Source organism: Centroberyx gerrardi, chromosome 20 (assembly GCF_048128805.1).
Source record: "Centroberyx gerrardi isolate f3 chromosome 20, fCenGer3.hap1.cur.20231027, whole genome shotgun sequence".
Lineage (NCBI taxonomy): Eukaryota > Metazoa > Chordata > Actinopteri > Beryciformes > Berycidae > Centroberyx > Centroberyx gerrardi.
Window position 1 is genome coordinate 9,619,302 of NC_136016.1, and position 13,055 is coordinate 9,632,356.

Below are 13,055 nucleotides of genomic sequence, written 5' to 3' on the forward strand. Positions count from 1 at the left end.
AGTGTGTTTGTGTGTCTGCGAGTGTGTGCGTGCGTGTGTGTGTGTGTGTGAGAGAGAGATACATATCACCGAGACGTAGGCGACGGGATTACTGCCTCTCTCTCCTCATGGATCAGACAGCTGTTCGGCAGCTGTGTGTGCAAGTGTGAGAAAATGTGTGTGTCAGAGAGAGAAGGGGGGGGGGGAGTGTTTGTGTGTGTGTGTGAGAGAGAGAGAGAGATAGAAAAGTAGTCCTGTAATTTATGCTGCACCTCCGACACCACAGCTCTTGGCTCTCTCTCTTCCTCTACTGAGGTTTGCTGACGTGAGAAAGGCAGCACAAGAGGTGGGAGTTGGAGAGAGAGAGAGGGGTGGAGCAGGAAGCAGAATGTTTAAGATGATAATTTTGTTATGTACATATACATTAACTGCTCTGATTGTGGCCGGAGCGACGGAAATTCCCGCATTCCTGCGTTTAAGCAGCTAAATGTCACACAAAAACATGAACAAACCATTTTGAAACTTTAGCCTTCATAAACAAAAACGGCTGACTCTCTTCTTAACTAAAAGGCATTAATCTTTCCTTTCCATTCCTTATTCACTCTCTCATTCACATACATACATACACAGTGGATCATCCCTATTGTCTGAAGGAGCTTGAAGCCCAAAGTGCTGGGTGGGAGAAAGCAGTAATGCAACAGCTTAATCAGGCTGAGGGGAACTCACACACACACACACACACACACACACACACACAGTCTCTGTTTGAATGACAACTCATCTCGAGACTCCTCTTCTCCATCCTGTTTTCTCTCTGCAGGCCTCCGCCCACACATACTCATGGGTCCTGTTTGTACTGGGTGGACACAGAGACATTTAAAGCTGTGGTTACATGCGCCTGTCCTATTAATATTTCTTGCGAGATAAATAAATGCACTAATATATAAACTGTCAAGCAGACAGGGCAGCTAACAGATCATTTGTATGTATATGTAGTAACAGCAGACTCAGGCTTGCATGATATAATATCGGTGGGGGTACAGTGGGAGGATGCCGGTTTCTCTTCAGGTCATTTGTAGAGTATGCAGATGACTGTATGACAATATGACCTATTGGTGAATGTCAGCGATATGAGTTATGGCGTACATGGAAAACCTCTGAGCTACATACAAACCCTGACATTGTGTTTTCTTACAGATGTGAGAAATATTAAGCCAGCGTGAGAAAACGGGGGATTTGTACATACAGAGTTAACAGGAGAGACCGGTTTAAATTTGTTGATTTATTTGGAACCCTCCTCCAAATGACATGTCTGTAATTTTTCCATTTCACAAAATATTTACAAAAAAGATACTTTTGTTTTTTTTTTTTCTGTATGTTGACTGTTGTAACAACTCTTTTTTAGGATGACGACCATTGCTTACATCAAGCAGTCCAGTCTCTTTCTTTAGAAAAAGTTCATGAAAAAAATCCTCCCACCCTTCTTTCATACACTCTTTTAAAACTGCATACAGTTTTCCCATTGTTCTTTTTTTTGAGTGCTTATAAAACTCTTCCCCACATGCTTACAGCTGCAAACAGGAAGCCAGGAGCTAGTGTGCTTGTTGAGAGGAAGTGACATCTTTGCCCTGCAGGAAGTACAATTACAGCATCGTCAATCCTCCAGATGCTTGCGTTGATTGGTTTGGTCTGTCCAGTCTCGCCTCTCTCTCTGTGAGTTAAAGAGTCTCTCTAGACAAAACATGAAACCTACGGATGTAGCAAATAACACAAAGTCATAGTAACTATTAAATGGAAACAGTCTCTTTCAGAAGAATTTCTGTCCTACGGGAAGCCTGGCAGCAGGAAGGGGAATTGGATCCCAACTCCAGAAAGGGAGTGTTAGGAATAGGAGCTGGATTCCCAGAACTCAGAGGACTAGGTCAGGGTCAACTAACCCCTAAGATGCAGCTCTAATGTCCTTCTGTGGGTTGGCATCTGTAGTCCAGGCATAACAAGGCGTCCACAAGTGCATTGTGGGTGTTCCACACAGCGGGGAACATGGAAGAGCGTTTTGTGTTCAAGCCGTACGATACATCCCTGAACTCAGCAAAGAAAGGAGGCCTAAGTGCAGCAACAAAATCAAGAGACACAAAGAGGCCGCTGTCCTCTTAAAGGATCTGTCAAACATAGTCCGATGGGCAGAGAAAAATATGATGGTAATAACATAAGGCAATTGACCTCAGTACAACTGGGAGGGATAATATCATAGGGAAACGTCAGACGCTAAGGGACTAAAACCAGAAAGCTCAGCACTGCATGGTATTATCCCTATTCCCTTTACCCTCAGCCTCTGCTTATGTGAAGCCTTTGAGAGGCATGAGAAGATTAAAAAAAAAGTTTATAAGTTTCCTTTTCTATCAATCCCTCTCCTGCTCTATAAATAAAATGATGCATCTTATCCTCTCGCCCAAGGCCCATAGTGCAGGGCTCAGTGTGTCTGCTCTGACCGGTGAATGTTGGTATGTGGAAAATGCTATGCTGAGCTGAAGTGTGAATGGCTGCTGTTTATGCACTGACACTTTATGTATAATACACTACATGAGTCAATGTCAGAAAAAAAAAAAAAAAATCAAGGAAATAAAACACAAAGAGATCAACCCTGCCCCCGAAAGTGTGTACATGTTCTAGATCTGTGTGTGCGTGTGTGTGTGGGGTGTGTGTGTGGATATAAACATCTATTTAAGTGTGTGCATATAATTGCATTAAATCTGAGTGTGTTCATGTGTATCCTGTCAATAAAGCCTGTAAAGGTGTACTATTTGGGTGTCTGTCTCTAAATCTAAGTGTGTGTGTGTGTGTGTGTGTGTGTATCTTGTGTGTGTCTATGTTAACTGGTGACATAGTGCTTTGCAGAGGGCTGTCCGTAGAGCCCATAGAAGTCATGTGGTCTGTGTGTCTGTGAGGCATCTATCCAGTCCCTCACTGCCAAGCCCTGCATGGACGGACCCCCAGAGGCCAGGCCGGGGGGAGGGGGGTAGTCCTGGGCGCTGACCCAGGGGAAAGAGCCCGAACGTGGGTAGGGGGGATGGCTACGGTGGCCCGACACAGACGGGACTCCGGAGCAGTAGCAGTTATCCATCGTACACACCAGGATCTTACGGCCGCCGTACTGAGGCAGCACTGCCTGCTGGGAGGAATGGGAGGAGCTACTACCTCCGGGAGGAAAGTGGGAGGAGCCGAACACAGAGCCTGAATGGTGGTTGGTCAGCGAGCCGCTGCCGCTTCCTGTCCCGCTGCTCTCGCTGATGTGGGAAGGGCCACAGGGGCCTAGAGGCTGTTGATTGGTGGACTGGCCCTCTCCGGAGGCGGAGCTGGAACCCAGGTAGGGCTGCTTGGCCAACGATGAGGAGGAAGATGAGGAAGAGGAGGAGTCTTTGAAACCGGGGGCAGTGGTTTTCCCGACGTTCCCGTTTCCATCTGGGAAGGCAGTGGAGTGTTTCCGTTTCTCTGCTCCGGAGCCAGAGCTCTGACCACTGGGATAAGCAGGAACAGACTGCAGGAAGGTCGAGGGAGGGGTGAGGGGAGCTGAGGAGAGAGAGAGAGGGAGAAATAGGGAGGAGTGGGTGGTGAGAGAAGGTAAAAAAAAAAGAACTTATGACTCCGATTGGTAAAATATAATCTGCTAGAAGTTTGACACATTTACGACAGCCATGGCCTGGATTAAAACCTGATAAGTGTGTTTGAGCTCCTACCTTCCAGCGTTCTCCTCAAGCTCTTCTCTCTCTTTGAAATTTCAGAAAGGAATAGCTTTGAATTTAGACTCCCCACTTTGTAAGGGGGGAGAGCGCTGCCCACACATGCCTGAGACCTGCAAAGTGCAGAGAGAACGCAAGATAAGAGGTCTGCCCAGAAACATAAGTTACATGAGCAAGTGTAAAAAGCAAAATATCCATTTTGAAGATGCAAGTACAAGTAACATCTCTCTCACCTGTCCATGAGGATTCTGACAGGCTTGGTGTTTTTCATGAAGCTGAGCTCCTCTGCCTTGCCGAAGGCCGTCTGGACCGAGCTCAGCAGCTTCTGGGCCTCGTGGCGCTGTTCTCCCAGGGCCAGAACCTGGGCGGCGTTCTCCTGGCAGAACCGGGACTGGGCCCGGTCCAGAGCCTCCAGTGTCCGACCGAGATCCTCTTCCAAGAGCTGATGCATTCGCTGGTACTGCAAACGCACCTCCTCTTTCAGCTCACACACCCTGTCCTATAGAGGACAAACATGGACACACACACACACACACGTTAATACAGATATCCACTCACGATTTCCCTAACATTACATAACACTGTGTGGAATCTCTGTAAAATTAGTATAATTCTGTAAACGCCCACAGTGCAGGGTGCCAAACGTACCTCCACCACACACTTGTCAGAGTCGAGTTTACAAAGCTGCTCTTCGATGTCCTGCACTCTCTCCTCCACTCGCTCCTGCTGTCTCAACAGGCTTTGCTATGTGACGAGAAAGAAAGAAAGAAAGAAAGAAAGAAAGAAAGAAAGAAAGAAAGAGAGAAAGAGACATTTTTAGGCTTTGGCGAGCAGTGACCTCAGCTAGCCACTAGCATCCCCTCCCTGTGCCTGAGATATTAGAAGCCGGGGAACCGGCTAATTTAGTCTCCATCCAACACACAATCCCTGTGGGGGAGGAGGGAGGGGGATGCTGTCATAGCAACCAACAGCTATTTTGTGTTTGCATGAGTGAGTGAGGAATAATGGTGGGGGAGCTGGAGGGAGCGAGCAGAGATGGATAAATGGGCATAAGGAGGCAGAAAAAGCTACAGCAGCTCTTCTCTCCCAGCATTCCTCTCTCTCCCTGTGCTCCACTCTCTCCCCATTGCTCCTCTCATCTATCTGTGCTGCTCTCCCACTTCTTGCTCTCTAAAAGATGCACATGTATTCACACATATTGGGCCTGATCTGTGAGCTATGGCAATGTTGTGACAACAACACTCGTTATTTCTGGGATGGTGATGGCATGTGAACAACAGCAGACGCCTGCTCGGGCCAAACCAAGATCCCCTTCTGGCTCAGCTGATGGCAAAAAAAGCCAAATATGGACGGGCACCATGCTACATGAACAGTCCTTTACATCGCTTGCTACATCGCATAAGTCGAGGGTCTGGAAGTAGGAATGGCACTGACATAGAGTCGCTGATCCTTCATGCTATTAATATTTTGATCTTGTAAAATATTAATAATCCTAGCTCGGCATTCTAGACTGAGGCTTGTGTAACATTTTAGTGTTAGCAATGTATTCTGATAAAGGAGCAGAGTCTAAATAATTTTGTAATGTCAATCTGATGCAGATCCAAAATAAAAATAAAAATAAATAGGGAAAAAGAACTAAATGGGGCACTAAAGGGAACATTTCACTCTTTGCAGTTCTCGGTCATTAGCACTACAGGTCAATGTGCCTCGATCAGTGGTTCTCCACCATGTGCCATCGAGCCCCAAGGCACATGCAGTTTTTCATTCCAACCAAACAGCAGCCGATTTCACCGATTAGTTCCCCCTCTATGGTTGAAGGTGCTAATCAGTGTCATCAGCTGCTGTACTGCTTGGTAGGAATGAAAACCTGCATACTCTTGGGCCTCAATGGCACATGGTTGGGAACCACTGCCCTAGATCTCACACACACACACACACACACACACACACAGTTGGCATGGTAAGATCCAGGACTGTGACCTGGTTGTGCTGATTGATTGAGTTAGGCTCCGAGCAGAAGCCAGGGGAATAACAAGGTCGGAGGAGCCGAAGGTTCCCAGAGGGGGTAGCAAGAGAATGTGTGGGGTACCTTTGGGGGTGTGTGTGTGTGTGTGTGTGTGTGTGTATGTGTGTGTGTGTGTGTGGGGGGGTTATAAAGAGGGGAGGGCTCTATTTAGCTGTCATTTCAACACAGTGTCTTTTCCATCAGAGCCACCAGAGCAGGAGAGTAGGGCCAGAGGGAAGGTCAGTCCTCGCCTGGAGTGGGTGGTGGATTGTGTGAGTTAGTGAGGTGAATATGGTGGGGGCTTATGGAGGTGAAGAGCTAGGAGTGGGAGGGGGAGGGGGGGGTCACTCTGCATTCCTTCTCTGATGCCTCACAGTAGGACGAAAATCATTTCAAAAACAGCATGTTTTGTGATAATGCAGGAATAGATGCAGATGTAAAAGATTAGGTAACACAGCTATAAATTTAGGTCATGTCTTAACCTGTGGCCGTTCCCTTGCCCCAAGCAAACTATAGCCTCCACTATACATACGCTGAGTCATAGCCTTACCGTCAGGAAATACACCCTAGCTTGACACGGTTGACACCCAAACTGGGTGTTAGGTGTACTAAATGAGTCAGTGCTGAAGCCTTCAACGGTTCTCCCACTGACTAAACTCAGTCCCCTGCCACCTACCCAATACACCCACTGTTCAGAAAAAACGGTGAGGCAAGCCATCCGACTTCCGCTCCAACCAATGACAGTGTGCCGCACCAAACCCCCAGGAAGAGAAGAGGTACATAAAAACGCCTGAGGAAACCACAGAATCAAGTGACGAATCACTTTAATTCCCCCACCCCACCCCCCACCCCCCACCCCAAAGCCCTCACTCTCCTCCACTCCAACCCCCTCCCCTCTCCTCACAACTGGCGATCCCTAAGCTAGGATGCACCTGTGCTGGGGAGATAAGGCCCACTGAGAGCCTCTCATTGTTCCACCCTCGACTGCATTGTTTGTCATTCCAACAGATGAGAATGGGTTGGAATGGATCACAATTGAAAAATGCATAGACTGGAAGATAGACACACAGGCACTAAAAAACACACTCAAATTTAAATAGTAACTCAAAATGGGCAATTCTGTTTTCAAGTGAATAAACTGTTTTGGTAAATACATTAACTGTTGAGGGTAGTTCATAATAGCTTTGTACTGACGTATACTGAAAAGATTTCCGCTTAACAATGTCTTTTATGCGGCCAGGAATGACATTAAAATACGCCCTTTGTTCTGGTTATGTTTTCTTTCTGAATGTCATGACAACTACAAAGTGGGTGAACAATGACCAACACGCACTGACCTGCGTAATGCTGTTATGAATGCACAAAGCTACAGGAGAGTACCTGAGTGGGCACTTAGCCAAATGGAATACTTTTATTGATTACTGATCACTGATCAATATTTATAAGATGTCTGCCTGGTGTAGCCATGACATCCGCTCTCATGTTAGGCCAGTGATGGGCTGGAAGCAGTACTGACTGCATTTTTGTTTCTGTAATGATGTTAGAATGTGATTAGACCCTGAGCAAAAAGATGTAATGAAAAAACAAGCATGCATTTACTTAGGTAGGTACATGTTTTCATTTGCATGCATGTTATGTACTATGTATGCATGTATGCAACTATATATGTGAATTCTCCTTACTCTGATGTCGTTGCGTCGTAGCTCCACATCAGTGACTGCATGGCCGTGGCTGGGGTGGCAGCGGGCGAAGCAGCAGTACTGACAGACAGCCGTCTGCTCGGCCTCGCAGTGGTACAGCCTGTACTCGTCGTGCTGCGGGCAGGTCCAGGCCTTCACAGCCTCCGCCTCCACCAACAGGTGCCCCAGGGCTGAGCACGGCTGCTGCAGGTGTGTCTGGACGTGGGACTGGCAGCAAGGAGCGTTGCAGCGCAGGCACACTTTCACTGCAGGGAGTGGCGGGCCGCGGCGGCACAGGATGCACTGCAACGCCGGCGTGGCGGCCTTCTCCACGCTCAGGGCATTGTACTTCTCGACTATGTTGGACAGTTTGTGGTTCTTCTCCAAGCTGGGCTTCTGAGTGTAAGCGTGGTTGCACTCGGGGCAGCGAGCCAGCGAGGAGTCTTTGGCCCAGGCCTCGCTGATGCAGCCCCGGCAGAAGTTGTGCTTGCAGGGCAGCTGGATGGGGTCTGAGAAAACGTGCAGGCAGATGGGGCAGATGAGCTCCTCCTCGAAACAGTTCCTCCACGTCTCAGCCATGTCAGAGGCCATCATGATCCGGGCAGGCATACACCGATGTCTGTTCTCCCGTTCTGACAGACCACTAGGTCTCTGTGATTACCTGTCTGTCTCTCTATCCTCCGCAAAAGAAAATCACTACACTGGCACTCTCACACCGAGTCCCGAGAGAAAGATGAAAACAGAGCTGTTACCGTTCTGAAAGATCACTTCATATATTCCAATCCTTGTGACCAAATGAGTCCACAGTCAGTGAAAAACTTAGGTGAGACAGGCTCCCTGACAGACTAGTATTGCTTATTGCTGGGGCATGAAGGCAAATTCCAGAAATTGACCAGAGAAGGCTTCAGGCAAGGATGACAACACCTTTGTGATTACAACACACAGCAGGGGCTGACGCTATGCAGATTACAGTAAATGGTGCTTTCCTTTCCTCTAAATCACACACAACGGCCTGCTTTTACACTTCAGCTTCTCTGTGTGTGTGTGTGTGTGTGTGTATAGGCCTACAGGAAGCTAAAGCCTACATTCTCGTCAGCTACAGGTAAACCGTGAAATGCAAACAAGGCACAGAGAACCACTATGTAACTAGGTTTTATTTTAATATCTACAGACCTACCTACCTACTCATATGATTACAACGTGAATCAATCTCTGTATAGCAAATGAAAGACACTTGATCGCTCACCTTTTCTTCTCTGTCTGCTCAGGCCTTTACCTTGAGGTTAATGAGCTTGCCTGACTTCAGCGTCGGATTATGATTGATCGGAGACCAATTCAGACCAAGAAACGAACCGTGAAAACCAAAAGAAAAGACCGTTTCCCGACTGCCTTCAATCCACACCCTGAATAATATTTATACAGAGCTTTTGAACCTGAATCTATGTTATCGGGACCTCAAGGACGCCTTATTCCCTCAGTAATCACAATGCAGCGCAATGCTTTTGTCCACTGAATCATAAATAAGACTATTTGTGGAGCCTTCACCAGCAATTAAATTATACCTATTAACAGCGAGGCTATTTGGCAGTCGGGTGAAATACAAGAAATACTAATATACAGATCAGATACATGTGACAAGTATCCTCAGCCCTTCAATAAACGGACTTTGACACAATAGCGACACAACATTGCCTTTTCCATTTGATGAATAACGCCTGCTATGTGGCACAGGCAACGCTCGCATATCTGTACACAAGGCCTCGGCTTTTCCACCAACAGTCAGTTTTCTGTCGACAACAAAGGCCTTATAATCTCATTAAATAGAAAATCATACCCAGGCCATCATTTCAAGGCTATGTACTGCATAGTTAATCGTTTTAATAACCGAGTCCAGTTCCTGCGCACAAAACAAAGGGTTTTAGGATCCGCAGGAATGTTGGCTGCTGTTGCAGAGCCTTTGGTTTCCCCCGACACATCTATCAAATGTCTCCTGACCCAAAGATTATTATGCTCTGGCCTCTTTACTTTGGTCGTTTCTCCACCAATTCACACATTTGTCGCCTCAGCCTTTAGCCAACAACATATTTATCTACTTCCTTAGCTTGATTAAATCGTGTAAATTACCTCAGACGTCACCTCACCATTTTCTACCAAAGCACAGGTATAAATAAACACTAGATTGGTAATATTTTCAGACTAGAATGGCATTTACTAGCATATATAGTCATTATTATTTATCACAGCCATTATTATTATAATTGATAGAAATACAAAAATATACCCTTCTAATCTTAAAGGGGACGTCGCTATTCTGTCCTTGTTAGGGGTAGCTGTCATCAGCCATCTTGCAAATCCTCATTTAAAAAAAAGAAAGATAATCGTCGTGGAAAGGCTGTAGGTTGTTTTCCCAAAGCTGATTTTCGATTGCTGACCTATACAGGCACATCAACGAAAACTCCCGTCATTATAAAACACGCCTTTTTCATTATTGTAGGTCCAAAGGTGTAGCCTAGACGTGGATATTTGCGAGGCCTGGTCTGGTCATCATGTCCGATGTAAGGCGCCTCAGAGGAACATAAAATCCAATGCGATTCAGGATAATTATTTGTGTTTTCTCCCCCTTTCTTTCTCTCTCTCTGTCTCTGTCGGGCAGGCTTTAGGGAGAGGAGGAATGCAGGCGAGCTGGACTAGTCTCGGTAAACCAGTGTCAAGCCAGCCAGGATAAAAAATGACGTCCGGTCAAAAGTTTCAAAATAAGACATCCATTGGCGAATGCGAGTTGCAATTTTGTGTCTGTGGGCGGGGGTGGGGGTGCAAATGACCAAATACCAATGTGAAAATTAACAATACAGTTGTAACTGTGATAAATCAAATGTTTTATGTTTTTTTCCCCCAAATGCTGTCATTTTCACAGTATACAGCCTACTCATAACTGTAAAACTTGCCCCCAACAATACACAAAGAACAATTTGATCACACAAACAGGCCAGACAACTTGGAAGAATGTCTACTACCTTGTAAGAGTCAAGGGTCAAGCCATAGCTGTAGCACAATTGTTCCTAAAGGCCTTAGAAAGGGCCTCCAGTACCTGATGTCCACTCAGCCAAAATAAGCTTCCATTATATTGCCATGGGCTTACCGTATAAACAGAAATACACAAAAAAAATACAGAATCAAAAATACATTCATGAATTCAATTTTACCTTATTACCTTTATTCCATTTCAGTGTCCCAGGGGGCTGAACTGAAGCCTATCCCAGCATGCATTGGGCAGAAGGAAACACCCTGGACAGGTCGCCTGTCCTTCACAGAGCTAACACACAGAGAGAGACAATTACTCACACTCACTCCTATGGGCAATTATAGTGTCTCCAATCCACCTGTCCTGCATGTCTGTGGACATGGAGCACCCAGAGGAAACCCAGGTGAACCAACTCCAGAGGGGCCAGGGCCAAGAATCAAACCCAGGTCCTTCTTGCTGTGAAGCAACAGTGCTAGCCAGATGCCACCAGCAAAAACACATAAGTGGATATTTTAATTTGCACTTTATTTTGAAGCAAAATCGCCACACTTCTGGTTTTATTCTGGCTATCTCTGGCTGACTTGACGCAGCTTCTCGGTAACATCAGCTCCCCCCCCTCCTTCCGGATCAACGCTCCGACCGTCACGTGACCTGTCACACAACCGATGTGTGTCACGTTTTAACCGGGAGGAGTTGAGAGACGAACCGGGGAGGAGGGGGAGGGAATCACATTTAAAGGGCTTACTGCATTTGTTAATGGCGTGGACGTTCATTATATTCCGCTGAGACTGCCGGGGCAACACTGCATCAAATGTGTGTGTGTGTGTGTGTGTGTGTGTGTGTGTGTGTGTGTGTGTGTGTGTGTGTGTGTGTGTGTGAGTGTGAGAGCTATAGCGTGTCTAGTGGAGGTTAGTGTTGCAGGAGAACAGAACTACTGCCCTAACGAAAAATCACTATAATATTCCTATAATATTCCAACAGGGACTAACAGTGTGTCTGCAGGGTTAAACTTACTTAGCAGAGTAAGGGGTCAGTTTATGGTCAGAACAACATGCACATACAATTATAAACAAGATGAAGGGGAAGCAGGAAAGCAGGACTGCTTCATGCAAATAGCTGGGATCATGCAGAAAATATAAAATCCTGGAAAAAACATCCTTCCTTGAAATCAATCAGTTCCAATTCTGACAATTCTCATTTCATACTTATGAATGAACATTTAGATTATAAGGAAATATAGGCTACATACTGTATATTCTTAATAAATTAGTCTAATAGTCTAAATGGCCACTCATTAATATATAATGAAAATTCAGATAGATGAAGGTTTACGCTTGGAGAAAGCCAAAGGATGTCTTCAACCCAAAATGTCTGTTGCCTATACCATTAAACATGCTGGTGGATCTGCAATGACATGGGCAGCGATCTCGTGGGAGTCAATAGGTCCAATGATTACTCTGCAGTCTGCATGGTCATGTAATGTGCACCCTATGGCGCACTGTTCCCTCATGATGTTTCCATATTACAAGATGATGCCCAATACACACTCCTAAACAAATTTAAGCATGGTTTCATGATCACCAGGTCAAACGTCAAATGCCTTCCATGAGCTGCTCAATCTCCAGATCTAAACATCACCGAGCCTTCCTGAAGTCCTGGTTCACAGAATTCAAAGCAGATTTCCAGCTGCTTCATCCTCAAACAACTGGAGGTTTTCCTTCTTGAAGAAAGGTCCAATATCCCAACACACAACGAGAGGACTTGTATGACAGCACTCCATAGAGGGTTGAATCTGGAGGCAGAATTTAGGCTGCTTGATATTCATGTATTGTTGGTTATTTTGTCCATATACTGTATATATATATTTGAGTCATTCATCACATTTTTATAAACAGTTAACCATCAGCAGACTGTATGTCTCTGAGAATCTAATCTATCATTACCTTGCTGATCTTACTTCTGAAGTAAAAATAAAATAAAAATAAAAAGTAAAAATCTACTAAAAGTAGCTCATTTAAAATATACTAAAAATAAAGGTGACTGATTTTAATGCCATTATCATGCTCTTAGTCTTAGAGTAAACATAATCACAGTAACACTATGTAGAATAGGTATTTGCTTTAATAGAGACTAGTGGTCAGAGCATGTATACACCTTAATCGCATTTGCGCATGTGTAGTTCGTGACGTAAAGGGGGAGGGAGGGGGGGGTCACTTTATAGAATAATGTAAATGGATAAATCTCACTAATGCCTTAATCGAGTATTGCCAATATTCACATTATTATGCACATGTAGGCCTAAACATAGCTACTGACATTTCTATTACCTATTTTTATCAGAAGGTATCTTGTTCTCTGTCTTCATCTACAGAAGGCTAGTTAGTAAATCAAGCACACACTAGAAAAGCGTTTTTTTCTATAGCACAAATGTTGTGTTACTTTTGCCATCTTATTGGGTTTGTTCATAAATTGTAGTTAAATTGTCTGATGGTCATTTGATGACAGACTGGTAATCTTGGGCAGTAATTATCGGAGCATGTAACGTGTTGAATAGGTAAGTCCCAAATAGTTGGTAGAGGTAATAACATTTCTACCACAGAATACCACATAACCACAGTAGTGGTCAGCTGGTA

The 13,055-nt window shown here is 45.3% G+C and overlaps 1 protein-coding gene across 1 annotated transcript; it reads right to left on the reverse strand.

The window, feature by feature from the left end:
• Positions 1-1,036: 1,036 nt before the first annotated feature.
• Positions 1,037-10,037, reverse strand: trim8b (tripartite motif containing 8b). Its single transcript, XM_071897434.2, has 5 exons — positions 7,404-10,037; positions 4,365-4,460; positions 3,950-4,215; positions 3,714-3,829; positions 1,037-3,546 (listed from the first exon to the last, which is right to left on the reverse strand). The coding sequence occupies exons 1-5, from the start codon at positions 8,007-8,009 to the stop codon at positions 2,849-2,851; spliced, it is 1,782 nt and encodes a 593-aa protein (XP_071753535.1). The 5' UTR covers positions 8,010-10,037; the 3' UTR covers positions 1,037-2,848.
• Positions 10,038-13,055: the final 3,018 nt, after the last annotated feature.